Source organism: Miscanthus floridulus, chromosome 9, assembly GCF_019320115.1.
Source record: "Miscanthus floridulus cultivar M001 chromosome 9, ASM1932011v1, whole genome shotgun sequence".
In the NCBI taxonomy this organism is placed as follows: domain Eukaryota; kingdom Viridiplantae; phylum Streptophyta; class Magnoliopsida; order Poales; family Poaceae; genus Miscanthus; species Miscanthus floridulus.
Window position 1 is genome coordinate 43531563 of NC_089588.1, and position 21473 is coordinate 43553035.

Genomic DNA, 21473 nt, shown 5'->3' on the forward strand with positions numbered 1-21473 from the left:
AGCACGTGAAAATCACTTCTGAAGTGATTCCTATGGCAAATGAATGGGAGCAGTGGAAAACAGTGGTGAGCGGGTTTTTTTTAGCTCCCAGCTCGTATGGAGAAGTGATTCTCGTTAGCTCCCCACCAGAATCTAACTTCATTTTAACTGCTTGGCAGGCAGAATCCACTACGAAGAAGCTGGGAGTAAAGCTCTGCCAAACTGGCCCTTAAAACACCTATGTTTCCCGGCCCAAGCTTTAGGCCCAGTCGCCGCTACGTGTTTTGGGTTGGGCTTAACCCGTTTGCTTGTACGCGTGGTACAGCTTCAGTTGGCGCTCGGCCCTTTCCTACGATCGGCTCTTTGCCTTGTGTTGAGGCGATATTCACCCTCCCTGCTGCAGAACCAATACATGTAGCCAATGAAGCATCTTGAATGCTGACATTTTTCGCGTACATTTTTCTTGTCTAGGTGGGACTCTGTACTAAAATTCCAATGAATCAAACAAACCAATACCGTTGTTTAAGATCCACGGCCACTCATACAAAGTGAAAATTTCGGTCACAAGACCACCATTTTGCCTCTCTGTAAACAACGCATGCCTGAAAAAAGGCACTTTGATCCAAATATAATGTTTGATAACACCTATGAGCACGGACCCTAGTGACTTTATTTCTGCAGCGAACGGCCACCAATGGTACATAGATTTCTCATGTGACACTATTCAGATCTGTGTTGGCCCGAGATCTCTCGGACGGGTGAGCAATCCGCTCACCGGCACTCTTGCACACTCACACTAGGCTAGAAGTTGAAGAGGGAGTGAGAACAACGCACACACACCGGACAAGCACCAACGTTGACCAAAACTCTGCTCGGGTGTGGAGAATTGAACTTCTGATGTCTATTGCTACGCATGAGTATATGTACAACTCTAGCTGTACCTTGCCAGGTACAAGGGTGGTTGACAAGTACTCCAACCCCCAACTGCTCCTATCTAATCCTAGTACACATACATGTCCTATTATCATGCCGCTACAGTGACTAGATGTGACAGCAGGGCTGACTTTTGTGCCATCCCCTACTGCACGGGTACAGAGGGAGCAGCAGATTATTTCTAACAATCTGGACTAGATATCTTTAAGGCCCACATATCAAGGTCAAAGCCATTGTTTGCAAGTTTTTCTATATATATTAAGAGACCATATGCAAGGCGGGACAAATTGAGGGTCACTGATGCATTTTGCTTTACTAGTTTAAAGCAACTAGTGAGCTACCATGAGAAAGAAATGCAATAATGACCCCGAAGAATAATCTCGACACATAAAAGAAAAAACAGACTTTTCTAAATAGAAACCAAGTAAACACAAGATAAATCCTTGCAAACGTCAAAGCATTATCAGAACTAGAAGACACAGTACCCCTGACGAACTGAGATACGTACAATCAGAGGTGCCGTGCAGTGCATGAGGATAAGTGGATAACAACTCGAAATAGCATTCACTTGGTCATCGGGCTTCTAGTATGGGATGGGATGGTCAGATGGACGCCTGCTGCACCCCTGAGCCATGGAACTAAATATATATTGATCAAGTCTTCTTACCTGGAGCATGGGACTATTGGGATGGACGCCTGCTGCGTCCCTGATGTCATTCTCCAAAGCCTCCACCTCGTCAGCAACAGCAGCGTCGCAGTTAATATCTATAGCCAGATGTTTGAGCCCTGCCAGGTTCTGCAACCCAAGGACGAGGCCACCTTCCCCAAACTTGAACTGGCACCATGCCATCAGTTCCAGCTTGAGCCTTCGGAGCTTTGGCATGGCTCCCGGCTCAAACTCCACTGCCCCCTCACGCCAACAGCGCAAATCAAACTTGACCAGACGCTGGAATCCTTGTCTGCTAATTGCATGCCTTGCATAGAGGATGCCTGAATCTCCATTTTTGTCATTTAATAAGGCAACAGTAAGAGAGAGCAGCATGGGTAAACTTGCTAGAATATTTATTCCTTCCTTGCCTGCTTCATTAAGGACAGTAATGCTGAGGCGGGTTAGGTTGACTAGAGAGCTGATTTGAGGGCCCTCCCTATTTAAGTTATGTATATAAGGACCAACAAGCTTTCGAAGTGGTGGTGGAGTAGGGACACACGAAGCCATGAATGAACATGTGGCATCAGGATAACTCTGCCACACAAGTAGTTCTCGCAGGTGCCTGAACAGCCTGGAGAGCATTGAGATACATGCTTCCTTGTGATCCTTCATATCATGTAATTCAGTAGAGCATGGCCAATTAATTTGAAGTAATTTCAGATTGGTCAGATCACCGAGTCCCTGGATAAACTTTACAGATTGAATACCCAAATCGATCCTTGATAGCTCTTCCAACGCCTGCAGACTTCCGATTCCATCGGGTAGGCGCACCGACCCAACATGAAGACGCACTAGCTTCTGCAACTGGATTATACTCTCTGGTAGCTTTCCACCAAATTGCCTTCCCACATCTAGTGTCTCCAGATGTTGCAGCTTTTCTATATCTTGTGGAAGCTTGCCGAGATAATTGTGTATCCTCAAGTACTTCAACTGACCTAAACTTTTGACATTTCCAAGAGAGCATTGACCATATTCAACTACAATATTCAGCACTCGCAAGACTTGGCTGTTTAAGAACTCTGTGGCATGCTTATTAACCAGAACTGAATTTGAGCCAAAGATATTGATGGATCGGATCTGAGCTCCATTTTTTATTGTCTTGGCAATCTCTTCCGCCCGGGAAGAAATGTCTTTTTGGATGGATAGATGGCGAATCTTGCTCGAAGAATAATTTTTAGAAAAACCATTACCATTCCATATAGTAACAAAGTTGTCCTCGACGGCCTTTGATACAATGAACTCAAGTATGACATCATGAACTCTGCACTGTTTCACTGTTGCGCCGTCTGCCCCAACCTTGGTTGGCTGCACCAAACTTCTATTGACAAGCTCATTCATGTAACTTCTCCCTAGCTGCTCCATACTTTCCCTGTGGTGTCCAGGAATCAGTCCTTCGGCTACCCATAGCAATATCAACTGTCGGCAATCAATGGGATAATCCTCTGGAAACACACTCAGATATAACAAACAGTTCTTTAGATGGTGAGGAAGGTCAACGTAACTCAGCAGTAGAATTCTTTTCATCTTATCAATGGGAGAATCTTTGTCAACTGCAGCAGCAATAGACCTCAATACATTGACCCAGACTTCCACTGCTTTGCTTCTGTTTGCTAATAAACCAGCTATACTGATTATGGCTAGTGGTAAGCCGCAACATTTCTTTAAAATATCATCGGATACTTTCCTCAAATCTGGGTGGCAATCATCACCGGACAAAAATAGCCTCTTAAAGAATAATCTTTGGGAGTCCTCATGACTAAGGGGCTTTGCTTGATACATTTGTGCAGCAATACCAGTACAACAAGATTTGGCTACTGCTTCAATGCGTGTTGTAGTAATAATTCTGCTTCCATTGTCATTGCGAGGTAAGGCAGATTGTAAAAGCTCCCATGCTGCTACACTCCAGATATCATCAATCAAGATGAAGTACCTGCATGCATTGGTTGTGGAATCACGTTATTAATTATGTAAGGCAAACCATGAATTGAAGTGCATTGCAGTGAAGTTAAAGATGTGGAGAAATGTAAGATGGATCGTAGTGGCACACTTTTTTTATCAGTAATTATTACACATGAGAAATACAGTCTGTAAACTACCATTACTTAAAAAATATGTCACAACCTCCAAAATGGTAAGTGCCGCATGAGAAGACCTAGAGACCCACTCAAAAGACATGACACATTCAGTGAAAAAACTGAGTTCCAAAATGAGTTTTTATGGATATTTAGAATTCTCACTGCCGGATATAGGAGCTTTGCTGAGTGCCAGGGGCACTCGGCGAAGCCCAAAAAACACTCGGCAAACCCTTTTACGACAAACGAAGGGTTTGCCGAGTGTTTTTTGTCGTGCACTTGGAAAAGACGTTGTCGAGTGCCCAGAAAACACTCGGCAAACTTTTTTTTCGAAAAAAATAAAAAAAAACAAGCCGGCCGCCGCCACCCTTGCGTCCCACCGCAACGCCACGAAGCCTGCAGCCGCCAGCACCAGGCCACCACCCTTGCTTCCCGCCGCCACGCCACGAAGCACGCCGCCGCCAGGACCACCACCACGCCGGTGCCACAGGGGAAGAAGGCCCCTCCCTGCGCTCAACTGGATCCGTCGCCGAGGGGCCGTCGTGACCCGGTCCATGCTCAGTGGCGGGGAAGAAGGGGGAGGGGCGCTGGATCCGCCAGTTCCGCTCGCGCTGTGGCCGGATCCGGCCTCCACGTGCGCCGGCCCAGGTCGAGGGAGAGGAAGATGGATGTGCCGTCGCCGCTGCTAGATCCGCCTGCGCTAGGACCGGATCCTGCCTCCCCGTGCGCCACCGTTGATGGATCCGCTAGTTCTGCCCGCTCTGTGGCCGGATCCCGCCTCCCCGTGCGCCAGCCGAGGTCGAGGGAGAGGAAGAGGGATGTGCCATCGCCGCTGCTAGATCCGCCCGCGCTGGGACTGGATCCGGCCTCCCCGTGCGCCACCGTCGCCGGATCCACCGGCGCCGAGGCCGGATCCAGCCTCCCTGTGCGCCGACAGAGCTCGATGGAGAGGGAGAGGGAGAGCCATGCGCCACCATCGCCGGAGATCGAGAGGAGAGGGAGGTGTCCGCGCCCTGCCTACGCCTGTGGGGGAGAGGGAGAGGAGAGGGAGGAGCCATCGCCGGGGCTGCCGTGGGGGAGAGGGAGAGGTGAGGGAGAGGAAAGGGCGAGTGAAGGAGAGAGAGGCGCCGGTGGGGGAAGTGAGGGAGAGGAAAGGGCGAGTGAGGGAGAGGAAAGGGCGAGAGGGGAAGGGCCTCCCGTGCGTGCGTGTTTAGGGCCAGCGGGGGTTTTTTTATTCATTTTTTTCTTTGCCGAGAGTTCTTTTTGACACTCGGCGAACCTTTCTTTTTGCCGAGTGTTTTTTTATGACACTCGGTAAACCTCTATTTGCCGAGTGTTTTTTGTTTGACACTCGGCAAACCGCCATATTTGCCAAGTGTTTTTTTTTGCCGAGTGTTTTTAGGGTAACACTCGGTAAAGAATTTGTTTGCCGAGTGCCTGAGGGAATACACTCGGCAAACATAAAAACACTCGGTAAATTTGAGGTTTCCGGTAGTGTCTGGTCATATTTTCCAAGAAGTAATTTTACTGAATATGGATTAGATGGTGTAAAGTAAAAATTTTACCAAAATGATGCACAGTTGACTTGAGTTTGTTCATTGTTGCAACATCTTTAATGATGACATTTGATAGATATGCTGAGCCATTGAAGTATCTGAGGCAATTTTATGCTGTCAAGTTCATTAGGCCAGGAAAAAATGAATCATTTTTTAAAATTCCCAGAAAATTTCATAAATGTCCTAATAATTAGGTGAGCTCATGTGATGAACAAATATTGGATGACATTATTCTAGCTAGATGAACTGGTTAACTATTAGAAAAAGAAATAATATTGATTACCTCTTGTCCTTTAAGCATTCTTTCACTGTGCGGATGAGCTGCTCAACTGTTTCTAACATCTGTGACTGGTCAAAATGGCTCTTGCTTATTTGAAACAATATATCTCTAAGAAGTTTCTTCATATCTGGAGTTTGTGATACAGACACAAAAGCCCGGCTATCAAAAGCAGCTTCAGTGATTTTGTGGTACACCTCCATGGCGAGAGTGGTCTTCCCCTGTCCACCTATCCCATAGATGGACACCACCTTGTGCTCCTTGTCTTCACATCTCAATAAGCTGATGATCTCCTCACGAGGAGCATCGATTCCAACAAGATCCCTTGCCTCCTGAAAGAGTGCAGGTGCTCGAGGATCCAAGAGCAGTGGCTGAGATGAAGAGGCGAGGAGACACTGATTGATGTCGTAGTAGCGTTTCCCCCGCTCGCTCTGCTCGCTCACGAGCCTCTTGAGTCGTTGGATCTCCTCCGCTATTCCTCTGTCCTTGAACAACGTTTTCACCATTTGAATGGCCTTGTGCACGAAGTTGGCCGTGGAACCTCCATCTCCATGGCTGTGATTGAGCACAAAACGCTCGATGCAATCCTCAATATCATAGGACAGCTCACGCACCTTGCTCCTCCAGTCTTTGGCGAGTGGATCGATCTGGTCGTCGTCCTTGTCTTCGAGCCTCAGCAGCATGGCTTCCATGGTGCGCAGCTCGTCTTGCAGGGACAGGATACCTTGCTTGACGTCTCTGGCGAGGTTGTACTTGTCGGTGAGCATGGCGGCCAGCTTGTCGATGACGGAGCCCAACACACCCGTTGCGGCGCTCGAGATCATTTCAGCCATCTTGACTCGCGACTACTGGCTGAGTGAAAAGCTAGCTTGCTTGTGCGGTGGTATGAGAGAGGATAGGTGATTCAGTTCTCAGGTTAAAGTGGGGCAAACAACAACGCACCCCATTAGTTAAATATATAATGTGATTCGATTCTATTTCTACGGCTGAGCACTGGGAACGACACGAAGTTTCCTTCCACTTTCCTCCGTAACCACTTTCTTCCACCAATTCTCAGCCTGTTCGGCTGGAGCGGCTGGCTGGCTGGTGCTGACCAGCCCTCTCATGCGGGCACTGTTCACGTGAACCAGTCAGAAACATTATTTTTCTCTCACATAAACCAGCCAGCAATACTTTCTCATGAACCAGCAATGACCAAGCCAACAGTTCCGAACAGGCTGTCTCTCTCTCTCTCAGTTTGTCTATTTCGGCCAGGCCATCTCAATCCGCAAGCCATGTGACGATAAGAAACAGAAGATAAACATCCCCAACCCTACAACTCAGACGGGCGAAGGCGGGGGCGGCTATGGTCCACCAGACTTTCCTCCGGTCACATCTCGACCCTGCTTCGTCCTGTTCAAGATGGCACCTCCGGGACGCCAGCCCCTATCGTTGACTTGGCACACCACCGTTTGTGACACCTTCGAAGGTTATGTTTGGTGTTGCACTTGTAGGCTGTTCCACAAGGAAGGTACATGGCGACTGCTGTTGCATGGCAAGGGTGTCTGTCCATGTCGCCAAGGTGGACAAGAGCAGCCCGGTGAAGGTCCCCGGTCAGTCTGTCTACCTTCGGCCATGCTGAGTGATCCCGCATCCAGCGGTACTGTGCTTGGGGCATACCCGATGATGACAGTGGTGATTGGCGTCAGGTGGGCTAATGACACACCTGCCTTTAGGTTGCTAAAAAAATACTAATGAAAAATACTACTAAGATACTCGCTTTAGGTTGCTAAAAAAAGTCATTTTGAACAGCCACACGGTCTCCAAAGCATAACTTTGGCTTCTTATTTTTATAAAAAATATTTATTCAAAAGTCATATATATTTATTTTTATGAAAGTATTTTTCAAGGCAAATCTATTCATATGGTTTCCACATTGCCAAACTTAACGACTTAAAAGTTATTCATGATTTACATTCCCAATGTTTGACCAAGTCTTGTCCAAAACGACCTAAATTACCTGTATGGAGTGAGTAACTATTAATTAGCTGCTATTATCTGATTTAGTCTAAGTAGTGAGATAGTTATTATCTAGAGATCGAGCTAACAATTAGCTATTTTATTAGCTGCACCTATTTGGATAAAAAAGATAACTATTAGCAGATAGCTATTATTTATAGGATCGGCCTTAATGAACTGAATCCACCACCTCCCTCAGTTGGTGTTCCACTATCCATATCTTATTTAAACATCTCATCTTGTACATCTTAATGGGTTTAGCCACAAAAAGCTTATGTTGTTTTATATTATTATTACCACTCTAAATATGAAAAACTTCATAGAAATTGTTGGAAACAAATTTCTTGAAAAATACATGGTCCACGTCGCATCAAAGAAAACGAGTACTACACCTTCTTGGTCCTGCCTCGTCTAACGCGCATTTACTAGTCTAACTAACGTATATATACGTACATAAGTCATGCCCATAGAAAGCGAGTCTCCAATGCTGAAAGGAATCCTAATTAACTCCGGGAGTATTTGCAGTTGTTGGAAGACTTGAGAGGCAGGTTATTAGTCGTCGCCACGGCGAGTCCACACCCGAGCGTCTTCGAAAGTCTAGCTTAGAACGAGCTCATGAATTTCTAATCAATAAATAGTACACAAGACAAGAAACTAACATGGATTTGAGAGATAGTATCGCACACTTCACGATGTGTTCCTCTCTAACAACACAATGTTCAGGGCAGTCTATCTCTCCGCCATATTTAGTAGCTTAGAACTAGTGCTAGCTCATACCGTTGGAGACGTCCTTAGGGCATCTTCAACAGCAATCCTAAATTCTCAGCTCATGTGGCAGTGAGAGACACTAAAAAGATAAATTGAAGAGTAAATCTACGCATCACGAGACGAACCAAAGACACAGTATTCATCGATACATGTGCGAGACTATCGCTTTGCACCTCGCTAGTCTATTTCCTTTTTCCATTCTCTTTCTTCCTCATTGGACAAAGTCTAACACATGCTAGCGACTTCGACCACCGTTGAGGGCGCCCTCAGGTCATTTTGGACTTTGGAGTTCTCAAGTTTTTCTCCATCGAAAGAATCTTAAGTTTAATAAATATGTATAAATATATGATGACTACAATTTTTCTTTATAGATTTAACATTGCGATCCAACGGCTCACCGATGAAGATATCAGAAATATAGGCATTGACAAGTTGCTATTCATTTTCTGTTGTTTTGATAATGACTACACGCAGTTGAATAAGCCAATGCCAATGCTTGAGGGCATGCTTGGTTGGTGGTTGAAAAATATACTGCCTGGACCAGAGAGGCTTCCCAGACGTCCGATTTTAGACCCCTGGAGCCAGGATCTGTTGCCTGGGAGGCCTTTGCCTGCTAGGACTTCAACCAAACAGCCCTTGAATGCGTCAAATACTCAGTTCAATTGCCTTAACGATAGTATTTCTCGGCAGTGGTACCTATGAAAAAATGAGTGCAACAAATATCTCGTATGAAGATCAGAAAAAACTCAGTTTAATTGGGTTGATGACCAGGACGTAACTTGGTCGTCCTCCATCCACAGAAAATGTAATTCTTATTTTTCGATGAAACAACCACTTTGAACTTTGACTAAAATTATACAAAAGATTATTAACATTCATGATACAAATTAAATAAAATTAGATTAGTTATAGAATGTATTTTTATAAGAAATTTATTTAGAGACATAAATGCTAATACTATTTACTATAAACTTTGTCAAACGTGAGCTATTTTGACCGGCACGGATCCTATAATTACATTCTTCGGTGGATGGAGGAAGTATTTCACAAAGGTTTCACCTTGTAATTAAATAATATATGAACCATGACTATTCTTAGGAATCAATAAAGCACGTCGAATGGCATTCCCTCAAAAAAAATCTGAACCTTTCGTCTTTTTCAGCTTGTTTTTTCAGCCGGAACAGTGTTTTTCTCTCATAACAAATCAACCGGAACAGTGTTTTGGCTTATTTTTTCAGCGCAGCGAACGGGGCCTTAACTTTGTAAATGTGGATGATTAATCTCTCATCAATCCACCAGTTGTAGGATTTCTATTAACAGTGGAGACGAATTGGAACCTTTGATAAATACTCGTGTACTCCGACTTGTCGTCAACCCTGCTAGCCCACAGAAAGAGACTTGAATGCTGAAAAGGAACCTTAACCAACTACTCCTATGCAGTACTATTTTTTATAATGGAGGAAGACTTGAGAGCCGGGTCAGTCATCGCGTCTTGAACGCTGAAAATGAACCTTAGCCAATGCTGAAAATGAACCTTAGCCAACTTCTCTGACTTTCCAAGAAACAACTTTGGCTAAATATATATTTAAAAATAATAATATTTATGGTACATAATTAGTGTCATTGGAAAGATCTGTGAATCTAGTTTTTTAATAAATTTATTTGGAGATACAAATGTTGCACTTATTTTCTACAAATCGAGTCAAACTTACGGCACGTACACCAATGGCGATAGTTATTTTGGGACGGAGGGAGTAGTACTATTTTGTTTTTACTAATGGAGGAAGACTTGAGAGGCGGGTCGTCATCGCCAAGTTAGAGGTTTCCGTGACCATGACCATCGAGCTCAAGGAATTAATTTCTCGACATGGACACCGTGCCTTTTTTTGGTCAGTTCCGGATGGGCTCTTGGTTACAACAGGTTGTCTTTGGTTTACACCCACCTGGAATATATTGGACTTTTTATGTCTTCTTGGTTACAACAAGTAGACTTAAAAAAATACAATTCCAAACTAATGTTTGAGTACAATTTATTCTATTTGATCTTGCTGAAACGATGTAGTATTTGATAAAAAAATATTCATATTGACGTTCAATTCTATGGCAATATACTGTTTTGCACATTTTTTTTACCAGTAGGAGATTGTCATGTGCTACTCTTTTATCAGCAGACCCTGAGTAGTGCCTGTTGTTTTTATGGCAATGTGCGACTCTTTCTCACGTAGTTTTTGCTATGGATTTAGAAATAAATCATGTCATGAGTCATAGGAAACAATGCAAGAGCCCGCCTTTGTTAAACACTGATGGAGGCGGGTGCCTTAGACAGCCTGCCTCCGTTAATCGCCTAGCAACGGAGGCGGTTGTCGTATAACATCTACTTCCGTTAATGGTCTATTAACCAAGGTGGCTACCTAACACCATCCACCCCGGTTAATCAATTAATGGAGGTGGTCCCCTTACTGCGCCCGCCTCCGTTAATAGACCATTAAAGGACGTGATCACTTGTCCCTAGGGTTGGGCAAACATTAACGGAGGAGGCACTCTATTATGCCTGGATCCATTAATCCTTTGGCACTGTCTCGCAAAATATTTTATTTAGTAGTGCTCATCATAAATGTTACCTATCTTACCACAACCTTGGACATTCTCTAAGCAACGAGGCAACCTCCATATGCCCCTCGTCTCAGTGACCTCTAGCGAAGCGTATATTCGGGGAAGAAAAGCAAAGTATGAGAGAAACCATAAGGTTGCAATAGTCTACAGGAATTGTCATGACTCAGATCGTAGCTATAAATAAAGTTTTAACTTGAAGAGTGTGTACATATATACCCGCATTTCCTCCATCAAAAATGCACGCCCATGTCTAGGTGACCACCACTCTTCGATCCAGCTGACTAACACCAGACTGCACCTAAACCATAGTAGCATGTGTCATGACAAATAAGACTAGGATCATGCACCACCCACCACCTCACACAATGTACCTAGGGCCCTCGAAATCCTATGAAAACTCATCTCCCATAGCACTGGTCCTAGACTAAACTAGTGAAAGGATCTAGATTGCTAGAGGATGATGAATAGCCTATAAAAATTTCTACAAAGATCACAAGACTAGAGCAAATTGATTAGTACAACAAATTACCCTAATAGCCACTATTTGCTCTACCTCTGGTTCACCCAAGCACTGCCCTACACAATATTAACTCTAGTAGCAACAAGTTTCTAATCTAAATCACAACACCACTCGACAGCTACTAGCTATACTAGAGAGCTAAGCAACTAAAACAATCTACTTCACTAAACAACTAACTCTACTCTAGTGAGCTAAACAAGCAAGTACCACACCCAAGCTAGAAAAGATTGTAAAAACGAAGGTACTTGGCGACTGCCGTTGAATGGCAAGGGTGTCTGTCCATGTTGCCAAGGTGGCCGGCGCGCAACTTGCGATGTCATGCCAAGAAGTAAAAACAATATTCAACTGGTTGAAGACCAAGCAAACCCCGATATCGTAGGATAGCTCACGCACCTTGTTCCTCCGGTCTTTGGCGAGTGGATCGATCTGGTCGTCGTCCTTGTCTGCGAGCCTCTGCAGCACGGCGTCCATGGTGCTCAGCTCGTCTTTCAGGAAGCAGATCCCACGCTCCACGTCTCTGGTGAGCTGGTACTTCTTGCCGAGCAAGGCGGCCAGCTTGCCGATGACGGAGCCCATCACGCCCATCACTGCACCAGAAAGCAACAAAGGAGACGCGTCAATCAGAGATGGTAAGTCAGCCACCGTCACTAAAGTAGTACTGACGGGTGACATAAAGAATCATCTCTGAAATATTAGTCTACAACCTCACAACCAATATAATCTCTGATGACATAATATCCGAGACGCGTCTTACTATAAGCCATCTCTAATATATCAAAGACAGGCCCATCTGTTCTATAAAATATATCAGAGACGGTTTATTATTCAGAGATGCGGATCTTTTGTTACCAGTCTGCTCTAAAATACATATCAGAGACGGCTAGAAATTCAGAGACGGTTTTGATTGTAGCCCGTCTATTTTCAATAAAATATCAGTGACGTGTGGAATATCCCCGTCTGTGTGCTAACTGTAGCACTGACGCGCGCATATTACACCCCATCAGTGTCGTATCAAAGATGGCTTTCTCCTTGCTAGATATTGATCTAAAGCTATAACACAGCCGGCCGGCTTATTATGTCCTCTCTCGCGAGCACTGTTACTCTGACCTATTGCCGCTCGGGTGTGTCCGTCCAATTAGTCGACGCTCTAGCTATTAGATCGATCCCCTATCAACCTAGCTAGCCTCTGGATATGTGCAGTGTGCCATCGTTTTGGTGCATGGGGTGCTGGCGGCAGCGCCCGGAATTAGCTAGCTAGCTTGCTAGGTCTCCAGCCAGCAGTCGGCTATGGGTCGCCCGCACCGGCCGTCGATCGAGCTTATAGGTATACCCCTACTCAATCTCTGCTAGCTGCGCATGCCTCGGCTCTTGCAAATCGATATTATATTGTTCCCCTTCTTTAGTAGGTCTAATATCCTAATTAAGATTTTGCTGCTATATATATATATATATATATATATATATATATATATATATATATATATATACCTGATCTCTCTCGGTCGACTTATTCAGGTTTGTAGCAATAATTAACTACTTGTATAGTTAATAATATAATCAAATGATTGATTAATTGTGAGATGCACATAGATATATATGTATGCATACTCACACAGGTTTGTATATATATTGAACATTTAATTTTGTTGTGGATGGATGACCGTACGTGGATGTATCTGAAGAACCGTACCTGTGATAAGTATTTGCAGGGTCTCAAGTCATTCATTACAGCAGCAGAGGTGGATATGTCGACTCACTGCAACTACTGCTATGTGGTGTCCATGCAAACATTGTAGGAATAACAAGAAATACTCCAGCTCATGTACGGTCCATGCACACCTGATCATTCGTGGTTTCATGGATGACTATCAATGTTGGAACAAGCATGGCGAGGAAGGCGTTAACGATCGAGACCTGCAGGACAGCCATATGGACAACATGAATGAGAAGGGGAAACTATTGGGAATCCGACAAACTATTGCCTCATTCCTGATGTCGCAACTCTGAAGGCATGAATGAGAAGGGGAAATTTACTTTGGACATATGCGGGTTTGTAAACATGTATCTTGTGAGACATGTGCTGCAGTTGGTTACTTAATTAACCAGTATGTTTATTTATTTGTGCACAATTATAACTACTTTATTGATGAGAAATTCATGACCATCCTGTGATGAGCATATAAAGAGACACGGATTTGCATTCTAACACGTCTGTGAAAAGCATCGTCAGAGACACGTTCTACAAGAAACCTGTCTCTAATGCAAGCATATTGCAGCCGCGCCTAAACATACTGTATCAAAACTGAGACGGGCTCCATCAACGCTAATGTCTCTGTTTGAGCAATATCAGAGACGGCGCTTGAGCAATATCCGTCAGTAGACTAAGCATGCCAGAGACATTTGTATTCGGTACCGTCACTAATTGTGAAAAATCAGAAATGGTTCCTTTTAGGCAACCGTCTGTATTATTCTTATGACAGATGGGTAGTGCCTAGGAGCCTTCGCTATGTGTTACATATCACAGATGGTTTGTGGTTATGAACCGTCACTCTTATGTAGTTATCAGAGACGGGTAGTGCCTTAGGAGTCGTTGCTATTTGTTACATATCAGAGACGGTTTCTGGTTCTCAACCGTCTCTTTTATGTACTTATCTGAGATGGTTGTGCACCCATCACTAGTACTGTCCACAGCACAGCTTTGTTTCCCGTCACTAAGTGACATCTATGTGGGTTGCTAGCTAGCTAGCATGCGTGGTGGTGTGGAGATGCCAATTCCGAGGATATTTGCTCGCAGATGGTGGCACAAATCATTGGGATTCTATTTCTGCGCATGAGCACTAGGAACGGCATGAAGTTTCCTTCCACTTTCCTCTGTAACCACTTTCCTTTCACCAACTCTCCCTCCGTTTTTCTATTTCGGCTGGGCCACCTTTGTCCGTGTGACGAGTGGTGGTGGCCGGTGGGCAACTTGCCACGCCAGGAAGTAAAAACAATTTCAACTGGTTGAAGACTAATAATAAGTAAAGCACGAACCGAGCTCTCGAGTCCTGAGTCCTGGCCATGCCCCGTCGTCGTCTAGTTCTAGTAGTAATTAACTATATGGTCCCTTCATTCTCACTAATGTGCAAACCAAAGTGGTGCTTGTCTGCGTATGGGAGAAGACACACAACACTAAAACAGAGATGAGCCATAGCCGGCCAATCCGGGTAGGATGGCCTGTGCGAACGACTTCTTAATAGAATTTGAGCGTAACATACGGCATGATTGATTATATTTGGATAATTATAACTCAGATTATAAACAGGACTATTATAATCTATTTATGGGTTATTATAATCTAGGTCGTTTAGATTTAATTCAGATTATAAAAGTAGATGGAGAAATCAATAGATTTAAGCCAAAAAATGGGTCGATGATCGCTATAGAGAGTTTTTGCAGGACAAGTATAATCCAATAAATCAACAATACTACTTGTGAAATTGTTTTCAAATAGAAAACACCAAATGTTATAGTGAGAAACTAGCTACTTGTGCAAGGTTAGAAACTCCAAAAGACTCTTTATTATATCATTTCCAATGTATAGAAATAGAGATTTTAGTGAAAAAAATACCCTTTAACGGTCTCTTTAATTGAACATGCAAATATAGGAATCCACTATTCTGGATTTCTCGCTAGCCAAAGATCGGGAGCATGGATGTCTCTCTGGAGTGCGCACAAGATATAGAAAGGTATTGGAGGGTACAAAGATATAGAACGCGATTTTACTCAAATGACGATTTAGAGAGTAAATTTTAGAAACTCTTGGAGATGCTCTAAGGGTGAAAATCGGATGGTTATTTCCTGATATCCATGTCTTTGAAGGGTTTAGATACTAAATGGATAATTCATATATCCACTACCAAAAACAGTAAAATTGCTGAGTGCCTGAGGGTTTGCCGAGTGCATTCCATCGGGAACTCGACAACCATATTATTTACCGAGTGTTTTTAATTCCACACTCGGCAAACAGATAGCACTCGGTAAAACCCAACGTTGCCGAGTGCCTAATAAAAAACACTCAGCAAACTACAACGAAACCCTCGGCAAACACGGACACTCGGCAAAGTAGAGGCACGTGCGCTGGGCGTGCGGCGGCCATGTGACGGCCGTTGGGTGCGCCGCCCTGCGTTATTACTTTACCGAGTGTCCATTAGAGACACTCGGCAAAGACAAGGTTTGTCGAGTGTTTTTTATTGACACTCGGCAAACTATTGTTGTTGCCGAGTGTTTTTTATTGACACTTGGCAAAATAATGTTGTTGCCGAGTGTTTTTTATTGACACTCGGCAAAATAATAATTTTTTTCCTCTCCTGCCCTCCAAACTTTTTCTACTCTCTGCATACAACATGTGGTACTACATGTTAAAATTTGGTATATTTCTAGATCTGTTTGCTATATTTAATTAATTTATTGCATTTAGAGGAATTTTTGGTTTAAGTCAAATTTGAACTGCAAGTGATTCAAATAATGGAATAAATTAAGTGAAAAAATCATATTCATGTTATTGAGTCCATTTTGGGGCCTTACCCAGGAAATGAAAAGAAATTTCGAACATTTTGTTCAAGAAACACGACCACGAACATGTGGTTGAATAGTTTTTAAATTCTAAAAAAAGCAAACGAAGTCTAAAAATCATGAGATTTGTCAAGATCTCATGATATCATATGTGGAGACTATGGAAAAAATTGAGAATGTTTCGCACAATTTGTCACGTACGAACTTTACAAACCGAAGCATCTCCGAAAGAAGAATCAAGGAGTTGAGAAGAATCTGGTAAGATTTGGAGTCAAAGGGACGGTCAAATTGGGGTTTGACTTCAAAACTTTTTGTATAGGTAATAGACAACATAGATTGATTCACGTCAAATTTTGGTAATTTTTTGGATTCGTTTGATAATTTTAATTTATTAACTGCAATTATAGAATTTTAATTGATATAAATTGAATTTGAGCTATAACTGCATGAAATAATGGATTAATATTCATAGAAAAATCAAATATGCATTGTTGAGTGAATTTGACAAGGTATTTTCAAATTACATCGTAGCAAATTTAGTAAAACACGTTATGAAGGAGGATGGGTGGGCATGAAATATCAATTTATTTTGCGAGTGTTAACTGTATGACACTCGGTAAACAATATATTTGCTGAGTGTCATATAGTGGACACTCGGCAAAATACCAAAGTCGGCCCCACTTACCAGTACCGTACTGTTGGAAATTGAAAAAAAAACAATGCCGAGTGCCCGCAATCTGGCACTCGACATACCTTAACTTTGCCGAGTGCCAAATCTCGGGCACTCGGCAAATCCATTTGGTTTTTACCCTATCTAGCCGCACACTTACTCACACACACTCATGCAAACATGACCACGAATGTGTGGTTGAATAGTTTTTAAATTCTAAAAAAAGCAAACGAAGTCTGAAAATCACGAGATTTGTCAAGATCTCATGATATCATACGTGGAGACTGTGGGAAAAAAATTGAGAAGGTTTCGCACAATTTGTCACGTACGACCTTTACAAACCGAAGCATCTCCGAAGAAGAATCAAGGAGTTGAGAAGAATCTGGTAAGATTTGGAGTCAAAGGGACGGTCGAATTGGGGTTTGACTTCAAATTTTTTTGTATAGGCAATAGACAACATAGATTGGTTCACGTCAAATTTTGGTAATTTTTTGGATCTGTTTGATAATTTTAATTTATTAACTGCAATTATAGAATTTTATTTGATATAAATTAAATTTGAGAAATAACGGCATGAAATAATGGATTAATATTCATAGAAAAATCAAATATGCATTGTTGAGTGAATTTGACAAGGTATTTTCAAATTACATCATAGCAAATTTAGTAAAACACGTTATAAAGAAGGAGGATGGGTGAGTATGAAATATCAATTTATTTTGCGAGTGTTAACTGTCGAGTGCCTGCAATCTGGCACTCGGCACACCTTAACTTTGCCGAGTGCCAAATCTCGGGCACTCGTCAAAGCCCTTTGGTTTTTACCCTATCTGGCTGCACACTTACTCACACACACTCACCCCCACACACATGCACACAGTACTGCGCCGTCGGACTGCGCTCCGCACCGCCGAACCGCCCTCCGCGCCGCCAGACCGCCCTCCGCCGTCGGGCCGCCACCCCCCGCAGCCGGGCCACCGCCGCCAGCCCCCACCATCCCCCTCCGCTCCCCTCGCCGGCACCGGCGCCGAGGAAGAGAGAACCAAATGTTCTAATACATGTAGAATTTTGCATCGAGTATGGGTCAACCTTTGCCACCGCCACCGATGCTATTCCCTCCACCTCAGCCACCCACAACTACTCCTGTGAGTCACTTGACACCTTATACTGCAGATTGAATACTTTGACTTATAGAACTTTAGATGTTAGCCTCAAGACCCGGACTTAGAGAATTGGGGTGCTGCATGCTTGCTCATTATCACACAAAAACATGATCCAAATGGAATGCATGCTAGCTTTGCTAGAAGCTGGACCAGCTAGCTAGCTATGCTGATATAGCTCATGAGTCATGATGTAAGAGTCAATGCTAGCTTTTCATCAGTTAGTGAAGGTGTATAATGTTTGGATGCCCGAAATGTAGAGGACTACAAATTATCTGATCCTTGTTATAGTTTATAGCTTTTGACCAGTTTGGAAATACTTTAATGACTTTAAAATCTTACAATAATGTTCTTGAGTCACTAATTGATCATATGTCATGTGGACAAAGTTTACAGACACGCGGTACTCTTGTTGGACGATTTTCTGATAATATGGTGACTAATTAACTGACTATATATATAGTGAACAAGCGAACGTGTTGGTAAAAATTAATAAAAATAATGCTATATCCTATATGTTTCAGCCTTTTATATCTTTAGGTGATTGTCTATGATTTCCTGTGCCTGTGACCTGATGAGTGCATGCTCTTCTAGTTTCCACCTATCATGGACATGAAATTTAGCATGCAAAAGTGAGAAAGCAATTCTACCAGTTAGATCAAAATGACTGGTTCATAAGCGGTGCAAGATTCATGGCGTGGCTTCTCAAGCTTATTAGTATTTTACTGTATTTGTTTCTTACCTCAAATAATTAGTGCATACCTGCATATAGGTAGATGTGTCGGAGGGGTGATCCAGATGGCTCAGTTAATGGGGTGAAGGCAATTGAATCTATTATCATGTTGAATTTAACAAAAATATATATGTTTTATTGTCAGTAAACATTGCTAGAGTTGTTAGTACTAACCTATAGATCATTTTCCTGCAACTTAAAAAGGAAGCTAACACTATTTCGAATACTTCTCTTTTGTGCAGAATCAACCGGTGGCATCAAATAATCAGTCTCAAAACCCAGATTTGTCGCAGTGGTTCCAAGGGCCTCCGCAGTGATTGCATTTGCATTTGTGGCTTAGTTGTGACTTGTGATGATGGTTTATTGTGAATTGTGAGGATGGTTTATTATGCCTGTGACATATAATTATGCTTGTGATTCCAAGGGCCTCCGCGGTGATTGCATTTGCATTTGTGGCTTAGTTGTGACTTGTGATGATGGTTTATTGTGAATTGTGATGATGGCTTATTGTGAATTATGATGATGGTTTATTATGCCTGTGACATATAATTATGCTTGTGATGATGGTTTATTGTGAATTGTGATGGTTTATTGTGAATTGAGAGGGGTCCGTTATACGTGATAGATTAGTAAAAAGGGGGGGGGGTCTTGGTCGCTTTGCCGAGTGTAACACTCGGCAAAGAGAGGAGTTGCCGAGTGTCAAGGCAAAACACTCGGCGAAGAGGCCATTTTCTGTTATTCTGGGAACCTTCTTTGCCGAGTGTTTTGGTTTTGCCGAGTGTATTCTAATGGACACTTGGCAAAGTGACCATAAAATCTGGTCGTTGAGCAAGTGTTTGCCGAGTGTTTTGGGCATGACACTCGGCAAAGTGTCTAAACTTTACCGAGTGTTATGGCCTTGACACTCGGCAAAGTTTAGAAACTTTGCCGAGTGTTTTGGGCTGGACACTCGGCAAACTTTAGAAACTTTGCCGAGTGTTTTGGGCTGGACACTCGGCAAACTTTAGAAACTTTGCCGAGTGTTTTGGGCTTGACACTCAGCAAAGTTGAGAAACATTGCCGAGTGCTTTTCTGTCGTGCACTCGGCAAAAGCGCCGTCATCGTGCCATCCCGTTAACTTATTTTTGTCGAGAGTTTATTTTTACCGAGTGTTTATTGACACTCGGTAAACTATTTGTCGAGTGCGCGATAAAAAACACTCGACAAATAGCTGTTTGTCGATACTGTAGAAGTCATGTTCTCTATGCCGAGTGTTACACTCGGCAAAGCCTTTGCCGAGTGGCACTCGGCAAAGCTACTGTATCCCGTAGTGATCTAATATTCATGCCATATTTGAATCTAAATACTCAGAGTTAGATATTTGATACACATGTAGGGTGAAAATCAATATTCGATACATTTGGCACTATCTTTATCATTTTGAATTTAATATAAAAAAATAAATACAAGTACTCATAACCATATCATATCCACTTGTATTCTATAAGTTTTCATCCTACCTTTATACTTTACTTTGATCTTCTTGTTTTATAAATGTACATGTGAGCGACAGTCTAATTTTCAACCTGGACTACCAAACCGAATAAATCCGGTCATCTGACCAGTTTCAAAGATGGTTTTCTATTTTTTAAAAATAAAAATATAGTTTAATATCAAAAAACAATTTATTTAAATCAGAAAAATATGAAACTAGTACCGGCTTTCCTATAAAATGGTTATCTATCTGTTGGTGCTCTTTGTGGTGATATTTGCATGTTATTTGTTTTAAATAAGTAATGAGCATGACCACAAGCAATAAAGGAATAGAAAAAGAAATAATTCTTCAAATAAATCTGAATAGATCACAAACACATATAAAGTATTTTAAAAAAATGCTGCTACTTCCACATATGTTTGAATTAAAAGAAATTAGTTATGAATTTTTAGGTATTAAACTAGTTATTATTATTATTATTATTATTATTATTATTATTATTATTATTATTATTATTATTATTATTATTATTATTATTATTATTATTATTATTATTACAGAATAGAAAACCACATTTGAAGCTAGCAAGAGTGCTAAAACCATGCGCCTCTATCCCTTTTCTAATTTGTTCCACCTCAATCGTGAATGATTCCTTCTATGTACCCTCTCCTATCCACCAATCCCATCCCCATCCCTCCCCTTGACCCCAAACCCATCCCTATGGTGGCAGCTCATGTGACTACGAGGAAGCAGAGATGCTTGGCTACTACAAAAGGAATTTCCAGATGATGTATTTTTATTTATTTATAGAGGCTTGTGGCCCACTGTCTTTGTCAAATGATATCTTTGAATTTAGAGAAACAACTTCATGGAGAATTGAGACATGTTCTTGCTTTGGCTTTTGTATGTCATGCATCAAATGAGGTCATTTATGTTTAGAAAGGTAGTGTCATGACATGTTTTTTGTTGCTTTATACAACAATTACCAAATGTATTTTAGTGTACTCCATTATGCACCTTTTCTCACTTTTGGCATGATGGTCTTGTCACTTTCATAACTCCCACTTTTGATATGTTTGATACATCATAAATTGATGTTTTACTATGGGTCTTGAGCCGACAAATCCACTTAAGGTTATTAACATGGTCTAACAGAATAGGAATTGAATAGTTTCCATCTTAGTGTCTATCATGTTTGATAAGAGCATGTCTCTAATGCCCTTTCTATTTACAAGGCAGTCAAAGATATCTAATCAACAAAGATGAAGGTCACATTGTTTTTCCTCTACCATTTGCAGCTAGTTGTTTATGTGTATATGTAATCTATTGGTGTGACCAATGGTTTTAGTGTATTCAATGGTTTGTTTAAACAGAAGCATAAGGCTATAGTGGCCATCCAAACCATGCTATCAGTAATATTAGGACATTGATGATATGTGGTTGTCTCATAATTTGTAATA

At 42.2% G+C, this 21473-nt stretch overlaps 1 protein-coding gene across 1 annotated transcript; it reads right to left on the minus strand.

Annotated features, from left to right (window-relative positions):
• Positions 1–1352: 1352 nt before the first annotated feature.
• Positions 1353–6415, minus strand: LOC136481834 (disease resistance protein RGA5-like). The gene is made up of 2 exons (XM_066479117.1): positions 5533–6415; positions 1353–3551 (listed from the first exon to the last, which is right to left on the minus strand). Exons 1-2 carry the CDS (start codon positions 6357–6359, stop codon positions 1496–1498), a joined length of 2883 nt encoding a protein of 960 aa, XP_066335214.1. The 5' UTR covers positions 6360–6415; the 3' UTR covers positions 1353–1495.
• Between the last annotated feature and the right edge of the window lie 15058 nt (positions 6416–21473).

Excerpts from the sequence above, each read along its gene's own strand:
- LOC136481834 (XM_066479117.1), bottom strand. The coding sequence starts at position 6,359 with ATGGCTGAAATGATCTCGAGCGCCGCAACGGGTGTGTTGGGCTCCGTC. Across the intron at positions 3,552-5,532 it reads GAATGCTTAAAGGACAAGAG|GTACTTCATCTTGATTGATG; the intron begins GTAATCAATATT and ends CAATGCATGCAG.